This window comes from Nesoenas mayeri (genome assembly GCF_963082525.1).
Source record: "Nesoenas mayeri genome assembly, chromosome: 9".
Taxonomy (NCBI): Eukaryota; Metazoa; Chordata; class Aves; order Columbiformes; family Columbidae; genus Nesoenas; species Nesoenas mayeri.
Genome location: NC_137557.1, coordinates 9,953,431 through 9,973,550, shown reverse-complemented (window position 1 = coordinate 9,973,550; position 20,120 = coordinate 9,953,431). Strand labels below are relative to the sequence as shown.

Genomic DNA, 20,120 nt, shown 5'->3' with positions numbered 1-20,120 from the left:
AAACTGTTGGAGTGCCTGTGCTTGTGCAACATGGATAAGGAGGTAATTGTTCATCTCCATACAATTTGGATAGAATACATGCATTTCTAGGTAGCTCATTACAACAAACAAATTGAAGGTCATCCAGTGTACAGCAGAAATAACTACTGAGGGATTTTTTTAATAGACAAAATAAGGTAGATTGGAAGGGAACAATATTTATGGGTTAAATGGTTGAGAATCAAAGAACTTGCCAGCAATGTATAAATGAAATAAATAGTAAGAAGGATTATTAGGATGTTCTGAGGCAGAAGGAAGGAAGAAATGAAAATTTAGGCTGGATACTAAGATTAAAACTCTGATACAGAAATGAATTATACAGTGTAAAATTCTTCCAGGGAACTATTTAAACTTCTTTGCTTGAAGACTTGGACAAAGTCTTGACTAATCTATTTCAGCAAACAATTTGTTTCTATTAGCATCAGGACACAACCTTCTCACAAGCTCTCAGTAACTTCAGTGCATTTTGTAGGTGCCATATGCAGCGGCAGCAGGGGCTGGGCTGCTGTTAGTGCTGGGCTGGGTGAAGCCAACTCCCAACAAACACAGTTCAGACCCACGACAGGACCTGGGACCAGTCCGACCTCCAAGATGAGCCTGTATAGATCTGTTGGTGTTGTGTTCTAGAACAAGTGAAGAGACCATTTTCACTGACAGGATTCTATTAGTTTTCAAGTGTGTTTTGCCCTGTAGAAATGTTCTCTGGCGTCGTTTGCTGTGGTTTCGTTTCGTTGTGTCTTTTTGTTTGGCTTTTTTATAGTTTTTGGTTGGTTAGTTGGTTTGTTTTATGTCAATATGCGATTACAGTGTGTGTCCGGGAGCAAATAATGACTCTAAGGTGATTACCATGTTATTATTAAACTATGGGATAATCACCATCCTGTCAAGTGTCAGTGTGTGCATTTCATCAGCCCCCATGTGACTGCGGCTCCTGCACTGAACTCCCAGTAGCTTTTTCTGATCTATGGAGAATATTTTTCCTGGTCTGCTGCTGAATGTGATCCCTCTGGAACTGCAAACAGCACAAAGAAAACAAAGATGGATAAACACTGCTAAGTCACCCCCCCAAAATAATACTTTTTTGTACTATTTGAAATGAACCTAGGCTGACTTTTCAGATGGCAACATACTGATGTGACCGGTAACAGCTGAGGCATTAGAAAGTATAAACTTCTTAATAATCAGATAATTTGGCTTTTCAGGCTGCTGATGGGTCACAGACAAGGCACCTGCAGGGTGAAATAGACCTGTACCTCATGCTGCAATTGCTTTTCCACTCGTCAAAGTGCAAAGCCTGAGTTTGTGCCAGGGCCTTGAGTATACGTCCTTCTGGAGTTTAGTTGGCTAAGTTAAGGGGTTCAGTGAGCTCTAGATCAGCTCCTTCACTGACAAGAACTTCTGTGAAGAAAACTAGAAGACAGGGCCTGCCCCTCCTTTTCCTTGGGAGTTGTTTTTCAGCTGAGGGTTTCCTCTGGCTTTTCCTGTGCCAAACTCTGACCTCCAAACTTAGACCTGGGCCCAGACCCACTGGCTGGGCTTCTTGGCTGGGAGCTGCCTTGTCACTGGGGACTCACTGGGCCATTGCTGGGCTGTGTCGCCCTGACCCTGACCTGCTGCTCCACCTCCCAGCTCCTTGGTGGGGTCACTGCTCCCACCCACCTCCTGGCCGTGCTCACTCACCTTCCCTTCCACACCCAGCTGGCCCTTGCTGCTCTCTGGCAGTTTGTCCCTTCACTGTTTTCATGCACCTTAGTGACTGGGCTAATGCTGTTTGGGGGCTCAAAATAAAACATGTGGGCTTCCATAATAATTGCTTTCCATGGTCCAGCATGTTGCATAGCCAAAAACTGAAGTCAAGTTTGTAAGTAATGGTGTAGTTTGCCCGAACAGATGAGTGAGACTGAAGGCAGAAAGGGATTCCCTGTGAAGTGGTATGTTCAAACTACAGTTCACCTGCTGACAGACTTTAATTTTTACCGTCCTGCTGCTGTGTCTTTTCATCTGTGACAGTCATTGTACAAGACAGAGAACAGTGGATTTCTCCACCGAAAAATTCCTTTGGTTTGGTTTTTGGGTTTTTCCATGGAGTTGGCATTTAATCACTAAGATGTGTCATGCTGCTAAGCTGCATGACAGCTTGATGCACCAAAGGATGCTCCCTACTGAAAATGTAAACTATTCATGCTGTATATTTTTCTACCTATGGAACCTTGGTATTTGCTAGTAATAGTTTTCCTTTTTCCAGCTAAATTACAAAAAAGTGTCTGCATTTCCACTCTGGTATTGGTTAGGCTAAAAAGCTCTTGTACTCTTACCTTAACAACACATTTTTCTTCTCTGTGATCATTATTTTAAAGCAGGAAAGCAATAATATATTTTCCCTGTGAAAGAAATAAAGACTTGTATATCACACTAGCCAAGCTGCTGCTTTGTCCTGCTCATTCTGGCTTCTAAAATAGCTCTTAAAGAGACCAAATGACTGTTTCATCTGCCAGCTGCAGGAGTTGCAATTTCTGAAGTAGAATACAGAGGATTATAGCCCATTTTAGGTACCAACAGGAACCTACTACTGCTCAGAGTCTGCAATTACAATATCTTAGACTTCTCATTGCAGCCCTTGTTGTATTTTAATATCTCTGTTTGGCCTTACTGGAGATATTATGTACCCTAATCTACTTTTCCCCTATAATTTCCCTGTCCTACATCTTCCCTTGTTGTTCGTTTTTTTGGGTTGTTTTTGTTGTTGTTGTTGTGTTGGTTGGTTGTTTTTTTTTCAGTCAATAAATGATAATCATTAATTGCAATAAATGATTCGTCAAAGACTCCAGGCAGTTTCTGACCAGGTGATAGTGTAAATCTTTTCTCTGCTGCTCACTCACTCCTTACCCAAAGGCACTGCCAGCTCTGGTTAGGGAAGACTTTTCTTTTTACCTTGGCACTCAATGCCAAAATGACCCTTGCACTCTATGGAAAACCTCTTCTCACATATTGAAAAACCTCTTATCGCATATTGAAGTTTCCAAACCTCTTCTGAATTGCAGGACCCAAAACTCTATTTGGATGCTGTACATTATTTGAATGAAGTGATTTTGAAGAAAAACTGTTCCTTGTATTTTTCAGATGTACTTTATGATCACTCCTAACACAAGGCAGATGTTTTCAGTTTTCAAGAAGAAAAGCACTACATTTGCATTCTAAGATTAAAAACAAAGTTAAAGAAGTGAAAGATGAAAAATAATGGAATGCTGCATTTAAGGGCCTGACAATAATCTATTTCCCTGTCTGCCACTTAAGTTCCTTAGAGACACTTTCTGGCAGTGGGAACCAACAACGCAGTTCAACCGCATCTGCTTGAAGTGTTGCTCCTCAGGACCAACTTTCTCCTGGAATATTAACCTGCTGTTTAAGCTTCTGATCGCATGTATGCTACCTGTCACTAACCAAGCCTTACAGGTGTAAAGTGCTACATCGTTTCCTTCCAGCTTCTGAACTTAAGGAAACATTGTGTTGGAGCTCTGATTAACTCTCACTGTCAGCGAAGATACAGAACTTGACCAGACTGAATTGTGCTTACAAGGCTTTTGTTGAAAGCTTTTTATAGACAGTCTGTTGACATTTTGTACAGATGGAGAAATGTGGATTTCTTTCTCCCACTTACTGTTCTCCTACACACGTACACACAGTCCCTCATGTATATATTTGCCAGTTTTAGGAGGATCAGATCATCACAATTACAAGAGGGGAGTTTTAAGCACCAGTATTTTAAATTTGTATGTTTATTCCTCACTCACAATCAACTCAGCACAGAGCTACATCTGTAATTAGTTGTGACAGCAAACAATTCCATTTGCATATGTAAGAACTTCATTTGTGGTACTAATTATCATCCTGTCTTAGGGCAGAATTTGCAAAGGTATTTACATGCCTAACCTGCTTTTATGGGGTTTGAAACCTTATTAGGCACCATTCTGTGACTTTACCTGCCAAAACCTCTAAAAACAGAATTTGGTATCAGTGTCTAGAATATGCTACAAAAGAGAGATGAACAGAATACATAATTTCATTTCTGTTTGTCTCTGCATTTGATTTGGAAGACAATTTAGAGGGTTTTTTTTAAAAGAGAGACATTCTGGCTGTTGCTGACATGGGTCCCTTCTGCTTTAATTCCATTACCTGCACACAAACACATATTTTTTTTTTTCACAGAAACATTATATTTTTCACATTCCAAGCTGCTTCTTGTTTCTGCTTTAGATTTTCAGTTGTTGCAGAGCTTCTGTTCCCTGTGATTATGTATTTGAGTTAAACTGCCTCAATAAGACAAGAATATAGACAAAATCAACAGATGTACATTACTTACACTTCAACAGCCCCAACCAGTGTCTGAAATTTGACACTTGATTGCACTGATGTGTTGTAATTAACGCTTTCCTAATTGCAGACAGAAATGACTGATTTCTGACTTTCATGCTTGACCTGGAACCTGCTGAAGTCAATGGGAGCCCTCGCAGACTCCATCCAAAATCCATCAGAAGCACTACCCACAAAAACCAGTGGCAGTTGTTTCTGTCTCAGCCTTTGTGACTTGTTCACTGAGTCAAAAGGCAGACTGGGACACCAGGCAACAGATTTTACAAGTTTTATGATACAAAGTGGGAACCTCTAATAATACGTTATAAACCTAAGGATAATGATGAAGTTCAGAGCAGATACATTTTTTTTTTCCCATGACTTTTTAATTTACTTGCAAATCAGTTTAGCTTTCTGGATTTAACACTCTGAGGAATTCAACCAATTTTTAAACAAAAAACCATCAAACACATACATCAGTTTGGCATTTCACTGTTCCATTCAGCCTCTGCTTGTGGTTGTTGACTGGAAAAACAAACCTGATCTGTCAGGAGGCCAATGAATGTCTACACATGAGGGTTGCTACTTATGGCTATTAGTTACTGGAATTATACCATCCACATAATACCGCAATTAACTTCTCTTTCTATTTGCAAAAGTATTTGTTCATCGCTGTATTTCCAGACAATTCTAATTGAGCTAAAAATTAATTGGAAACCATATCAGACCAACTCAGCTTATCAGCTTTAATGGGAGTTTCACCTGCTCAGGACGAAACTTATTTTTTTAATACTTTTAATTTGTTTTAAATAAAGTTAAGCTTATGTATTAAATGAGAGCAAACATGGATGTAATTAATCTGTATTGTGAAGTTGCCAACTGTTTAATTCTTCATGAGTTAATTAAAACAATTTTTAACTTTTCAATTTTAATTTAGTTTAAATACTGACAAATTGTAAAGAAGTTAAGAGGCTGATATTTGGTTTGTGACAACAGTTACATGCCTGGTTCACTGTAAGCAATTAAGAAAACAACTTCTGATATTTGTTAATTGCTCTTTAGTCAGTATTTATTACATGTGCTGTGCAGATGGAATGTTAGAGCAACTGACCATGGGGTACAAAAAGCAGCACTTTGCTTTACCATGAATAGAAGAACTCCAACCAGTTTAGATCTTCAAAATACTTCAGAGACTTCTTTGAACATCTTTGGAAAGTTCATTTATGTGACATGACAATTTAGAAAGCTGACAATTGCTGGAGAAAGTATTTTATGATTTACAAACATATATACAGCTCTATTATGGATAAGAGACTTAACAATTCAGAGTATTTGCATGTTTAAACATCTCCTTGTAGTGCTTGTAGACTTGAGATCAAATATTCTTACTGTATTTTGTTATATGTTGGAAATATAATTTGGAGTTTTAAGTAACAATCTACTCTGCTGACTGGAAAGTTGTGATGCTGTAAGCTGCAATGACTTTAAAACTCAGGAACAGGATGACTCTCCCTTTCTATAAAGCAGTAGATACTATCAGTCTGTAAAGTGTTAGAAGCTGGAAAAATCATTTAAAAAAAATCCCCTAAACCTGCCTGTTCGGCGTGCCTTCTGCTGAGTCCCTTATGTATCATCGGAATTTGCTCTGTAGGCAGTATTTCTAGATATGTGGCAAGCTGTACAGGTGGGTGTATACATATTGTCTCTGTCATGATTACCACTAAGTTGCCTGACTGGTGTTCCTGTCAGAAAAGCAAACCTTCATTCATGACAGCCTGGTTTTTTCATAGTTAGGTTAAAAAAAATGTCAAACCCAGTGTTTCCTTTAGTAACATTTTCACCTGAAACCTTCAAACACTTGTCAGTAATCTGCAGGCACAAAACACAGCACTAAGTGCACAAGCAATAATCCTTGCAGCCACACAAAGGCTCAGCAGTGCCACTGCCTGCGCTTTGACAGAAATCACCACGAGTCAGAGGGGGTTCTCACTTGACATTTCTTAACTATTATTTCTGTTGTTTTCTAACAGGGCCTAATAGTTGACTCAGAGCCTGGGCAGTTTCCACGGTCTGTCTTTGCATATTTATCATGTGCAACCGACTATTCTTTGTCTACACATTTCCAGAAATCCAAGACACCAGAAGCAGGCGCTCAGCTTGTCCCCAGGTGAGTCACTGGAACCGTACTCTCTCTCACAGACAATGCCAAAGTTGGCTTGAGTTGTTGCATCACTCTGGCTTTGGTGTTGTTTCCACACCTTCATATTTGGCAATCATGACTGCAGACATAATGTTTTGCTCCAAGTAGAGCTACTAACTGGCTAGCAATTATTTTGTGCTGAACTTCACTTCATCACTCTCCAGCTAAAATAAAATCTTGGATATCATGTCATCTTTGAACAATCCATTTGCTGCTTCATAAATTAACAGAAAGTCTGGGCAGCAGGACAGCTTTTGGCAGAATTTGCCAAAAATCCAACAACACAGCTGGAAGTATAGCTCTTCATGTTAATTCTCATTAGTTCTATTAGTTTCATCTTTCTTTGCCCAAAGAATATATTTAGCTTAATATTTCGTTCCCACTTGCAGGAGGCTAAAATTTACCTCAAATCTGCTGAAACTTTGCAGAAAATAATACTTTGACAAGCATGATCTTGGAGGATCTAATCTTTTTGTCAGAGATAAAATGTAGTTCTTGTCACAAAATCCTTTCCTCCCTGTGATTTTCTTGTAGGCTTTACCACTGATAATGGGTACTTGGGAACATTTGAAAAGCAACTTGACCTTGTTGCATTCAAACTGTGCTTACTCGAGTTTGATGAAAATCTGCGTAGTTTTCACATAACTGCTTTGAAATTCTATCATGCCTACCGGTTTTTGGGTTGTTCAGGTGACCTAACCCTGTGAGTGTGACCCTGGGTTCAGAGCTAGCTTGCTGTAAATTCACACGCTTGTTCAGACATGCCTGGTTTCAGAGCATCTGGAATGTTCCTCTTTGAGTAGGATGATGTGTTGACTTGTATCACTTTCTTCTGCAGAATCAGGACTCTTCCTGTCAGCTTCGTTTATTTAGCATTTGGGATGAAGCACTATTTGTCCAGGGAGTTCCTAAGTCAATGGAACAGAGAATTAATGATGTTGTAGGGTATGGAGCGTGTTCCCTCCCCAGGCCTGGGTCTCTTAACTTGTATATATTCCCCTGGGTTTATTCCATACTGTCTCCTTTAGCATTATCCCTGTCTGAAGTGTGGTAGCTGCTATGACCTTCTATCAAAAATATTTTCTGTTGGGTAACTAAAATAAAACAAGTAAAAACTGAAGAGAAAAAAAAAATCCACCGCTGAAAACATGCAGATATTTTTAAAAGCACAGTGGATATCCAGGCAGCATCCCATGAGATAAAAGGATGGCAAAGGCTCGTGTGTGCCCTGAGTGAGGCGAACAACACACAATGTGCCATAGCCTTGCTTTGCTTCTGAGTTCCTTACCATAACCTGAAAAATAGGAAAGAAAATTACAAGTTCATGCTCACATACCCTGCTCCAGCAAAGCTCTTTCTAAAGATCGCATTATTTGTAGTATTTTAGTTTGTTTAAAATAACTTCAGAATTTGTTTGGATCACTTTAAATACGATGCTAATCCTCATGTTCAGGGGCAACTAATCTACATTCTGTGTATTAATATGATATAAATCATCGCATTTCCTAAAAAGCAAATTATTTCTACTTAGAGGTGAATATGCCTGTAAGAAAAGTCCATAATAATAGCTGGTTCAGCTCTCACAATGATTTTTTGCTGGTATATGAAGTCCAAAAGCCACAACACATTTAAAGTATTTATTCATAATGTCTTACTTCTTGTATGTTGTGTGTGCATCTGCATATTAGACTGGAGAAAAGCTTACACAAGCAGAGTTTGTGTTTCAAACTTATTTTATTGCTGGCTCTTTGTATTTACTAAGCAACACAAGTTAGCTCTTCCGCAAAATACCATTCCCTCAAATAAAACTGCCATTATTTGCAACAGTGCAACACAGTTCAGGACATTGCACTTGCAGTCTTATTCCCTTTCTGCACCAGATCTTTGCAGGTGCATTAACCTTTCCATGTCAATCTCTCTCTAATCCATCTTAACGTCTAGAAATTTCCATCTAGTATTCAGAGGTTTTTTTTTCCACCATGGTAACCGGAAATCAAAGTATGCATGTGGTCTTATATAGATCAGGAAGACTTTAAATCAAAATCCTGACAGCTGTTTGGTACATAGTGAGTGTCCTTTATCTTGTTATATTAAAACAGGAGGACATGAAATGAAAAGAAAAGATAAATTTGCCCTTCTAGTGTCTTACTCAAGTCTGCTATACCAGCAATATCCCTGCTGGCTTTGAACTGAGCTTCTGAGACCAGTGTCTTTGATATGATCCCTGCCCTCTCAGTCATGCTGCTTCCTAGAGGAGTCTGTGTCACTGATCTGCTGACAGCCAGATTGCTATTTTTTCTTCAACGTTGTACTGAGGGTAGAAGTGACATTATGCTGTTTGCAGTGGGGTTTCTTTTCCTTCCCTGCCCCCACCCATGCCCTTTTAAAATTAATTATTAAATGCAATGCCACGGACAAATTATTCTTGGTGAGTGAGGGATCTTTTTAATAGACTGAGATTAATTCCAGCTGGTTTTAAGCACCTTTCTCCATTAGCTAGAGGAGGTGATTAGCATGAAGAGCCTCCTGAGTTAAGTGTCTTTTTAGTGTCTTTAGGCGCTGGTAAACTGAACCACCGAATCCTGAATTAGGCCTGTTTTAATGGCTCAACTGTAATCTCAGTGCATTATCTTTTCCTGAGATAATTGCCCATTTTCCCCTAGGTTTTAGTAAAGCTATTCTGACGAAGCAAGCCAGAACACCTCTCACCTGCACACTTTGTTTCCTTTGTATGAATTTCTGATGAGGGACAGACCAAAGAACCTGCATTATGGACACAGTGGTGGTTTCCTTCAACCTGAGCCCTGTCACCCCCTGTGGTGTCTGTGATACCCCTTTGTTTATTCTCTTTGCCTTAATTAGTACAAACATGTACGAACTGACTGAAAGCTAATTGAGAACTTCTTGAATGAAGTGTCTCCTCAGATCTGAATGATCATAGAATCCTTTTGGTTGGGAGAGACCCTCAGGATCATCGAGTCCAACCATAACCTAATTCCAGCACTGAACGACGTCCCTAAGAACCTCGTCTATGTGCATTTTAAACCCCTCCAGGGCTGGTGACTCCAGCACTGCCCTGGGCAGCCTGTTCCGATGCCGACAACCCTTTCTGTGAAGAATTTTTTCCCAATATCCAATCTAAACCTCCCGTGGTCCAACCTGGGGGCATTTCCTCTCGTCCTATCACTTGCTACTTGGGAGAAGAGACCAACACCCTCCATGCTCCAACCTGCGTTCAGGCAGTTTCAGAGTGAGCAGCTCTCCCCTCAGCTCCTGTTCTCCAGGCTCAACCCCCCCGTCCCCCAGCCGCTGCCATCACCCTTGTGCTCCAGCCCCTCACGCCTGTCGCCTCCTCTGCACTCCTCCCTCTGAAACAAACACCACCCAGAAGCAGCGCCTCCTCAGGACGGGATACACAGGAGAGGAAGCGCTGCCTTTTCTCTTTAAACATCTGTATTCGGTGCCACTGTTGCACACAGACACTCGGCCGGCCCCGCCCCGCCCCGCCCCGCTCCGGTCCGCTCCGCCCCGCTCCGCCGTGCTCAGCGGGGCCGCAGCGCCCTCTCCCGGCTCCGCGCTCGGGCCGCTCCCTCAGCGCTGCCGGGCCGGCGGACTTTCCGCAGCGCCTGCCATCTGGGTAATTTTTACTTTGGATGTTTTTCTATTCTATTAGTCTCGTGGTGCTTTTCTAACACTGGCAAGGGGAACCCTGGAGGGGGCCCCTCAGAGCGAACCCCGCGGTCCTCCTGTTCCCAGGGGGCGCTGAACACGAGGGTTAACTTTGGCCCCGCCCTCTCCGAGCGGCGCACGCGCGTTGCTTCGCGGGGTCTTCCCAGGCCGGCGGGGGGTGGTTCCGGTTCCGGTGGAGGCGGCAGCGGCGCCATGGACCGGGAGTTGCTGCGCCAGGCGCTGAGCTACCATGGCCCCACGCTGCTCTCGCTGCTCCGCGCCGAGCAACACGACAACCCCGACTTCCGCGGGCTGCTGCCGCCGCCCGGGGCCGCGCTGGAGCCGCCCCGCGGGTCCCCGCACCCGCCGGCCTCCTGGTGAGGGGCGCCGGGGCTGCGCGGTGCAGGGGAGCGAGCGGGCGAGCCCGGACGGGCCCGTGGGATGTTTCTCACCGGGTTCTCCTTCCCTTAGGAAAGAGAGGACGAGCATCGACACCGAGATCAAGCGCTTCATCGCCAAAAAAGCCGATCTCCTTTTCGCTCACTCCTGGAAGCCCAACGGGCCTCCGGCTGACACGATCGAGGAAGATGAAGGTGAGGCTGGTGAGGCAGGTGTCGCTCTGTTATGTTTAAAAACAAGGTGAAAAATTGTTGTTGCTGCTTTTAGAGGCTGTGCATAAACTTTCTGTTAGTACAAATAAAGCAGATTGCAGCGTGATTTGCTGTCGTGATGCGTTTTGTGTTTTCAGGCTGTAGCTTGGTCGCTTCGTAACTGCATTTCTCATGTGTTGCAGAGTGTTACGCTGTTATGCCTCCCCTGGAACGCTTCATGGACTTTCCCAGGGAAGACAGGAGAGAATTATTTTTTCGAGACATCGAACGCGGTGACATCGTGATTGGGAGGATTACTTCGATTCGTGAATTTGGCTTTTTCATGGTGCTGATATGTCTGGGAAGCGGTGTCATACGGGAGATTTCGGATTTAGAAATCACTGTAAGATACAGCTGTAATCAATATTTTGTTCTTGATAAGTGGGAAGTTGTTGAGGTGTTGGTTGCTTCTTGTGGCTCTTAATGGAGCGATACGCATACAGGTAAAACTGAATTTTGGCATGGTTGGTAGCTGAATTTGTAGACAGTTTATGATACTTTACTGAGTCAGCAAACATTTCTTTTATGACCTGTTCTTAATATTTTGTTGTAGAATTACAGAATAGTTTGGGTTGGAAGGGACATTCAAAGCTCATCCAGTCCAATCCCCTGCCACGTGCAGGTCATCTTCAACCAGATCAGGTTGCTCAGAGCCCCATCCAGCCTTGAATGTCTCCAGGGTTGGGGCATCCGCCACCTCTCTGGGCAACCTGGGCCAGTGTTTCACCACCATCAGTGTAAAACATTTCATTTAGTCTAAATCTTCCTTCTTCTAGTGCAAAAGCATGACCCCTTGTCCTATCACAACAGGCTCTGCTAAAATATCTGGCCTCGTCTTTCTTATTGGCCCCATTTAAGTACTGAATGGCCACAATAAGGTCTCTCCAGAGTCCTCTCTTCTCTAGGCTGAATAACCCCAACTCTGTCAGCCTGTCCTCACAGTAGAGCTGTTCCATCCCTCTGATGATCTTGGTGGCCTCCTCTGGCCCCTCTCCAATGGGTCCGTGTTTTTCCTCTGCTGAGGGGTCCAGATCTGGACACAGGACTCCAGGTGGGGTCTCACCACAGCAGAGGGGCAGAATCACCTCCCTTGACCTGCTGGCCCCACTGCTTTTGATACAGCCCAATGTACGATTGGCCTTTTGGACTTAGTTCTCTAGAGTTGAAAAGTTCATCATATATGGCTGCATAGTTTTTATTTGAGCCAAGTCATGGTTTTAACTATCACAGCTCTGGTACGCATTAAGATTAAACTGATCTTCTGTCTTAATCTTGGGGAGGGAAATACATTTGGCTTTGTTTCTGGTACTCCTATTTTATTGCAGGCTCTTTGTCCTTTGAGAGATGTGCCTTCTCAAAGCAACCATGGAGATCCTTTATCTTATTATCAAACAGGAGACCTTATTCGAGGCAAGTAGCCACAAAAGTTGTCAGGAATCTGTCTGTTTTAGTTTTGAGACATTTCTGTAATTTTATCTTAACTTCTATTGTTTGTGTAGCTGCAATCAAGGACGTTGATCGTTACCATGAGAAGCTCACGGTGTCGCTTTACAGCTCAGCTCTTCCACCCAACCTTTCCAGTACAAAACTAGGTGTAATTACTTCTGATGACTTCCCATTACATCATAAGTAAGAATATGTTATTCATCTCTACTTGCTAGGTGTATGTAGAGTGTCTGAAGAGCATCCTTAAACTTGTCAGTTCTGATTTAATTGGATAATTACATACATTTTGTTGTTCATCTCTTCAACATACTTATTTCTGTATATTTCAGGTGTGGTTGGTTTTATAGCATCTTTCCCAAAATATAAGGAAAGCAAAAAGCCAGTGAGGTATCTGTCATTGTGGGACTGTGCTAAAACAAAACAGAACAAACCAACAAAACAAAACTGAAAACCTTGGGAGACTGGAATGGATTATGACATTTAAAAATTATCCTTAAAGACAGAAGAACATAGCTATCTGTGGTTTTGTAAGGTTTCTGTATGTTCTGAAGATACCTAGATGGGTCAGAAAACAGGTTTCTAAAGCTGACTTGGGCTAAAGCATGTAAGCTAAAGCATGTTGTTAAATAGTAGGAAAATACAGGCCTGTAAAAGAGAACAGTTTGTGAGCTGTAACAAGTATCAATGTAGTCGGTTTTGTCCTAAGCATAAGCATCATAAAATGGAGTATAGTGTCTGCGATTGTGTTTGTGTACATTGGTGGTTTTTTTAAAGGCGAAGCATGGAAGTTGCTAACACAGGGGAGACTTTTGAAGAGGTTTTGCATCGTTCCCCAGGATTTGCTAATCCATCGATTGTTGAATATTTAGCAGAAAAACTAGGACTGAGTGAATCAAATCCACCATCTTTGTTGAGAAGTCTTCAAATGTAAGTGATTTCTTTATCTTGTTCCTATCCTACAGCTTTGTGGAGATTATTCTAATCCATTGAGATAAACTTGTGAGTGGAAGTCCTAGACCACTTATACTTACACCTTTTTCATTTTGATTTGCATGACTGTAGCTTACATGTCCTCAAATATTTAAAAGAAAACTTCTCTACAGTAAGAAATTTACATTTGAAATTCTCTTGCTCTGAATAAGCAAGTCATTTTATCACACAACGTTTGATACCAAATGCTTTAGGAATGTATTGCTTAAATCTCGTCAATATCTTTGGATTGAAGTAGGATGTTTAAGTTTTAATGTTTTCTGTCAGATGTTTATTTACAGTGTTTATTTTAGCAACAGATCTGACCTTTTTAGTAAAACAAGCTTAAAGATATGCAGTGATTGAAGTTGTCAGCACTCTCTATATATAAGGCCTCAAAGATGTGAATAAGATATATTTTTGTTATATGTGCTGCAGCTGTACTAGTTTGATTCAGCACTTATAGAATGGGTTCAGAAATATGAAAGAACATTATTGACTGATGGAGAGTAGTGAAGCATTGTGTAACTAACATTTCAGTTTATTTTAACTGCATTGCCCAACTTGGTGTTTTTGTTTTTTTCCTTGAAGGAAAAATTTCAATGAAGAAGATTTTGCCCCTGCATTGAGGAAAACACAATCTGCATCTTGGGCCCTGAAATGGTATGCAGTACTTCTTGTCAGAGCTTATTGGTAGCTTAGATTAGGTTACAGCTTATATTTCTTAACAGAAAGTACACATTGAATGAGTTTTTCCGCTGCATGTGTAGTGATGTAACTAGGAAGATCTTATTGAAAGTAACTCTAACTGTCAAGTGGGTACATGATAGATGAATTCTAGTGATTCAGTTCCAAAATATGTCAGGTTTAAGGGAGAACTTCTTAGAATATTTATAATATGCTGACCTACGGATGAGATGAGAGCAAGATCTGTGACAATACTAAGTACAGGATTTTCCATTTTATAATTTGGTCTTGGATGACCTGATGCTGTTTGTTGTGCCATTCAAGTCTCAACACATAGATGTAACAAGTGCACTTGCTGTCTTGGAAAAGTTAAATGTATTTCCCTGGCTGCATTTGGAACAGCAGCTCTGGACCAGGGCTGTTGCCTTTGCACCATGCAGTGTATTGGGACATACTACAGGATGGAGGCAGCAGAAGTAAGAGATTTCTCCTAAAAATGTAAATTTCTTTGTGGAAAAAATTTGAATATACCAGCTCAAAAAAAAAAAATCTGGGTGAAGCCTCAGTATTTCTGGTTTCTGTGCTAACAAAGCAGTGTTTTTCTTAAAACAACAGTGTTTTGCTACTTTCTTTAATTGCAGAAAAAGGCGCTTATAATGTTAAAGGAAATATAAATTTTAATTTTTAAAAGAAGTCTGTAACAAAAAGTTCTGAAATTCAAGTCATATCAGTTCTTTTCCAAGAAGTTCATCTCTTAGTAAATGTACAAGAAAGGTTCAGGTAATATGCAATACAAAACCTCAGAATATTCTCGTTTGAGATGAACTGGTTCAGAGTTTATCATCTAGCCATCTCACCTTGTGTCGTTCATCTAATAGTCATTTTTAGCTTTGGATATAATTAAGCTTGTTACAGTTTAATGGTGGTAGGTAACACATGGCTTTGTGCAGAGAAGTGCTTGAATATTAACTCTGTAAATAAAACACAGTGAAATACAGATTTGCAGAAGTGTTCTCTAGTACCTTAAGATTTTGGATTGAAGACAATATATTGTTAGGGAACTACGTCAGTATCATATTAATTTCAAATACCACTGTTAAACCTTGACCTTGTTATCTTGTATTTATTAGCCATCAATTTCTGGAACCATATTTTTGAGTAATTGTCAGTATAAAATCTGTATAGGCTAACTGTACATAATAACTTCTAAATATTTTTCTGCAGTGTGAAGGCTGGGGTTGATTATTTTAAGGTCGGGCGCCATGTGGAAGCCATGAATGAGTACAACAAAGCTTTGGAAATTGATCCACAAAATGTTGAAGCTTTGGTAGCACGTGGAGCTCTGTAAGTCTGCTTGTGTCATTGTTTTTTCAACTTCGTGAAAGAGAAACAGCACTAAATTTTTTCTGTTATTCTAGGTATGCAACAAAAGGAAGTCTGAACAAAGCCATAGGTGATTTTGAAATTGCTTTAGAAAACTGTCCTACGCATAGAAATGCAAGAAAATACCTTTGTCAGACACTTGTGGAAAGAGGCGGGCAGTAAGTCTTCAGGCTGTATTTTTTGTTTGGTTGTTAACAGTTTTTCTCTTAATATTTGTTAAATAACATTCTAGTTAGGACACAAAATGGGATGTTTCTTTCTTGGCTATGTGTTTAAAAAAATATATATATATTTTGGAAGTACTTTTATTTTAAATTTGCTTGTGCAATTGGTTGACACTTTCTCCTCTATCCCAGTTAGAATCCTGGCAAAATACTTGAGGTTTAATCCTTGATATCCTTTCACTGGTAGGTTACCAGGCTTGCATAGTGTCTTGTGGAATGTTTGAATATATTCCGATAGGTTTGTTGTTGGGTTTTTTTTAAGAAATTATTTGTAACAAAATTATGTTCTGTTACTCTACTGAAATATTGGTTAACCACCGTAACACAAAAGTTTAGTTTTGAATGTTCAGGGAATAGATTTCTTTTAAGCTGTGTGTTAAGAAGAGAGAGACAGTATTTTGGAAACTGAAATTTCAAATTACTGATGATCAGGAGGGAACATGTCAGAGATATTGTTTCATTTCTTTACTGAGGTAGGCTAAGAAAACTATGATCCATAGCATGTTGGATGGATACAGTGGTAGTGTCGTAGTGCAAACAAGAAAAGTAGTTCTAAAAATAACAAAAAATTGTCAAAACCTGTGGCTTAACTGTGTATGAATTATCACTTGAATTTTAGGTTGGAAGAGGAAGACAAACTAGTAAATGCTGAGAGTTACTATAAAAAAGCCTTAAGTTTGGATGAGACGTTTCAGGAAGCAGAAGAGGCCTTAACGAAACTCCGTAAACATATGCAGGTGATTCTTTACTTTCTCTTCATATAGTGCTCTCAATAACAATAAATGAACATCAAAAATTGTATCAAATCTTTTGGACAAGGAGAGTTTAAGTTGGCAGTTTGTCTTATTCCCTGCTGATCTCGAATAGGCTTCAGTAGTTTAAGGATTGTTCATCTGATGAGATTCCTTTCTGCATTTACATGTATTTTAATACATAAGTCTGGTACTGTCACTGTTGTGCTAGGATGGTTGAAACAACACTGAAGTCTGTTTTCCTGTAATACTGATTATGTGTTTTTCTCCAATGCATTTTCTTCTGAATTGGACCGTTGTTGCTGTATCTGACATCTGGTGCTGCTCATCACCAACAAACCCTTGGAACATGATTTCTTACGTAAACTATGCATCAAACTGCTCTGTGAAATTGTTACAAAACGGTTTGTATTCAAACACGGCCAACTTGAATACACTTTTCAATGGGTTCTACCATGTTTTACTTGTAAACTACAATAACGATACTTTTCCTCAAATGTTTTTGGTTTTGTTTTGGGGTTGTTTTTTTGTTTTGTCTTCTCCATGTTGCTAATATTGTTTTTTCTTGCTTATTCTATCTATACCTTTTGGGCTCCGTGCTTCACGGTGTGCTGGATCATGGGTACCACTACAATGGCTGGTTAAATATATTTTTAATGGAATAAAAACTGCAATATGGTCCTTAATGTAAACCTGATTATCACAATGGCCAATGCCAAACTCCTGAACAATATTAATTCTTGATCTGGGAATCCTGGTAAAACATCCCTGATGTAATTATACATTTGAATGGGGTTGGGAACATGGGGGAAAAATACCCGTGTTAACACTTTTAATGTAATTTTTTTTATGATGCTTGGGTTGAAAAAAGAAATCTTTGGAAATGAGGGAGAAACAAGCTGCCAAAGAAGAGAGACAGAAAGAAAAGAAAGTAGAAACAAGTGCAGAAAAATTGCGTAAGCTCTTAAAAGAAGAAAAAAGGTAACTTGGTTATATTCGGTATACTGATCATGTGGCAATAAGTGGAGACAGGACTATGAACAATCCCTTTCCAAACAGACTCCCGCAGTAAGCTAGGTAGAACTTTTACCTAGGTAAGCTGCTTTTCCTCCAGAATTTCTCTCTGGATAGTATCCTTTAGTGCATATAACCTTTAGTAGAGATCTACGTGGAAGAGAAATTGTTTGAAAAAACACTTTGCAACGTGAAGCATTTGCAAAGTGTAATGCCATATTAAACTGGGAAAGATGAACAAACTTTTTGGTGGATTTAATCTTAATATTCTTAAGAAGAAATGATATTTGAAAATGTCTTGCCAGATCAGGCTCAGTTTCCATTCATGCTTTACAGTCCAATCTCAGCCAAACTCTGGGGAGTACAGATTTGCTTTCTACATGTATTTTTTTGTCTGATAGTGAAGATTATCTCACATGTTAATTACATTTTTTAGGTTGAAGAAGAAAAGGAAAGTATCAACTCCTTCCTCCTCTTCCTCCTCCTCCTCCTCTTCTTCTTCAAGTGATTCTTCATCAGATGTATCAGTTTCTTCTTCCTCCTCTTCCTCTGATCACAAGAAACGTAAGAAAAAACGTCGGCATAGATCTGAGTCTTCCCGCAGCTCCAAAAAGTGCTCATCTAGAGCTTCTTCCCATTATAAAGATCAGAGTAGGAAAGAGGAGTGGTATTCGCCTCCAGCTGATACCTCTGCTTCCTTTCTTAACCAAAATTTTGAAGTGGAAAAACTGCTGGAAAGGCAGGACAGCTTAGTGTGTCCAAAAACAGAAGTAAGAGAGAAAGGCAGACACTGTTCTTTTTCAAGGACTTCAGGTGATGATGAAGACACTTTTGGAGGTAGGTCTGAAGATTCAAGGGATTCTTATAGTAGCTCCAGAACTCTTCCAAGTTGTAGCAAAACTGAAAAATACAGTAAAACTGACAGATTTTTCTCCAGTCGGAGGGGTCCTTCAAGTTCCTATCATAGGTCAGATGATAAACCCAGGATGCATTATTTTAGGAAATTAGAAAGGGATGTCGAGGGGAGAAAAGAGCAGTTTAAAAAACATTATTCAGGTCAAGACAGGTATTATATGTCTCCAGCAGGGTCTGACCATTCTGGCAGGTCAGTGGGAAGGTACAGATCATATTCTAGCACCTCCTTTCGTGAGGGTGATAGAGGTTATGATGGTGATAGAGGTTATGATAGTGATAGGCATGTGGTAAGTGAGTCTAAGAATAGGAAAAGAAATGATGAGGAGTCTGATGAAACAAAGGAACCAGATGAGGAAATGTCTTTAAATGGTACAGCCCAAACAGAAAGTGGCATTAAAAGAAACCTGCCCCAGAACTTAGTTAACATATTTAATCAAATAGCTGAGTTTGAGAGGGAAAAAGGAAGTAAGCAGAAGAAACAATGAAGTACCCAAGAAAACACTATTCTGATGAGTGTAGTTAAATGAACTTTTATCTGAGTATCTCTTGAGGAAACGCATATGAAGAGTGATAGGCAGAATTTGTTCTGTCTTGCAAAATGTCAAAGGATTCTTAAAGATTGTGTGGTGGAAAGAGATGCAAGGATATCTTACATCAAATACCAGTTATTTAAACTCTTAAGTTTCCTATGCTCTCAGTTTGAGATGTTCCTGTATCGTATTCTCTCTCCGATGGGCTGAAATCCTTGGACAGCCCCGGACTGTAGTTAGCTGTGTAACTCACATCAGATATGCACTTTAACAACAGATGGCTTTTGTTTGTTTTCATTCCCTGGGGTACTATTGACTATTGATATTTTTGTATCAAATTTAACTTCAAGCTATACAAAGGGGATAACCGAGTGAAAATCACATGCCGTCAATGTATATAGCTCATTTGATCATTAAATTTTCTTATTTTTTCTTGATTTTGTGTCTTGATTTTTGTTTGGGATGTTTTATCCTGGTGCACTGGTTATATATGCTGCTTAAGTGAACGGAACCTTCCCGTGCCTGTGGGAAGGCAAGTGTATTATGTTCGTTAAATGCATCAAATGCATTCTCTAAATAATGTAAAAAACCCAACTGAAGTAGACGAGAGTTTTAAAACAGTGGTTGTTGTGTAGGTAAGTTGACGTCTGGACTGTTTGGTGTTTGTGTTTTTGTTGTTTGGTATTTGCTTTACAAGTGGCTTGAAGGCAGCGGTTGCATTCATGTGGAAAAAGTCACGCTCTATTTCCAGTGAGTTCTCCAGAGATGGTTGGCAAAACACCTAAGGATCTAATATCTGCCACATACACAACACTAATTGTACGTCAGCTGTAAGTTGTCCATGTAATTCTGTAGATACTAATCAGTTGTAAAAGAAGGTATTGCGTAATTTTGAATAGAAAAAGTACAGCTTTACTGACTTTAATTATATTCTGTCATCTTTCAATTAAGATTTGATCTGAGATGACTATTTGATTAATAGTCAAGGTTGATCTTGAAACAAAACATACATTTTCTTGTCTGGGTTGTTGCAATGTAATCTAGAACTATTCTGACAGCAGTGAGGTACCAGTTCACTAAAATTAACGGCTTTAACATAACTCTCTTTTTCATTCTATGATTGGAAGAAAAGTAAATTAATGGCTTCTGAAGGGTTTTGCGAATTTTTAGTTCTCCAACAGCAAAATGAGAAAGTAATTTAAAGGTTAATTTATTTAATTATATAAAGCATATGCTTAACATTTCTCCAAGATAATTCATTGCATGCTTTAGAAGAAAGTTGAAACATACAT

The 20,120-nt window shown here is 39.9% G+C and overlaps 1 protein-coding gene across 1 annotated transcript; it reads left to right on the top strand.

Annotated features, from left to right (window-relative positions):
- Positions 1 to 10,447: 10,447 nt before the first annotated feature.
- Positions 10,448 to 19,265, top strand: TTC14 (tetratricopeptide repeat domain 14). Its single transcript, XM_080350093.1, has 12 exons — positions 10,448 to 10,635; positions 10,730 to 10,851; positions 11,052 to 11,251; positions 12,234 to 12,318; positions 12,408 to 12,537; positions 13,129 to 13,281; positions 13,915 to 13,986; positions 15,235 to 15,354; positions 15,429 to 15,551; positions 16,237 to 16,354; positions 17,241 to 17,350; positions 17,820 to 19,265. The coding sequence occupies exons 1-12, from the start codon at positions 10,472 to 10,474 to the stop codon at positions 18,781 to 18,783; spliced, it is 2,361 nt and encodes a 786-aa protein (XP_080206219.1). The 5' UTR covers positions 10,448 to 10,471; the 3' UTR covers positions 18,784 to 19,265.
- Positions 19,266 to 20,120: the final 855 nt, after the last annotated feature.

Bases quoted from the DNA above. Each gene is read 5' to 3' on its own strand.
- TTC14 (XM_080350093.1), top strand. From the start codon at position 10,472: ATGGACCGGGAGTTGCTGCGCCAGGCGCTGAGCTACCATGGCCCCACG. The intron at 11,252-12,233 runs GTAAGATACAGC...ATTTTATTGCAG, and splicing joins TTTCGGATTTAGAAATCACT to GCTCTTTGTCCTTTGAGAGA. The intron at 15,355-15,428 runs GTAAGTCTGCTT...CTGTTATTCTAG, and splicing joins TTGGTAGCACGTGGAGCTCT to GTATGCAACAAAAGGAAGTC.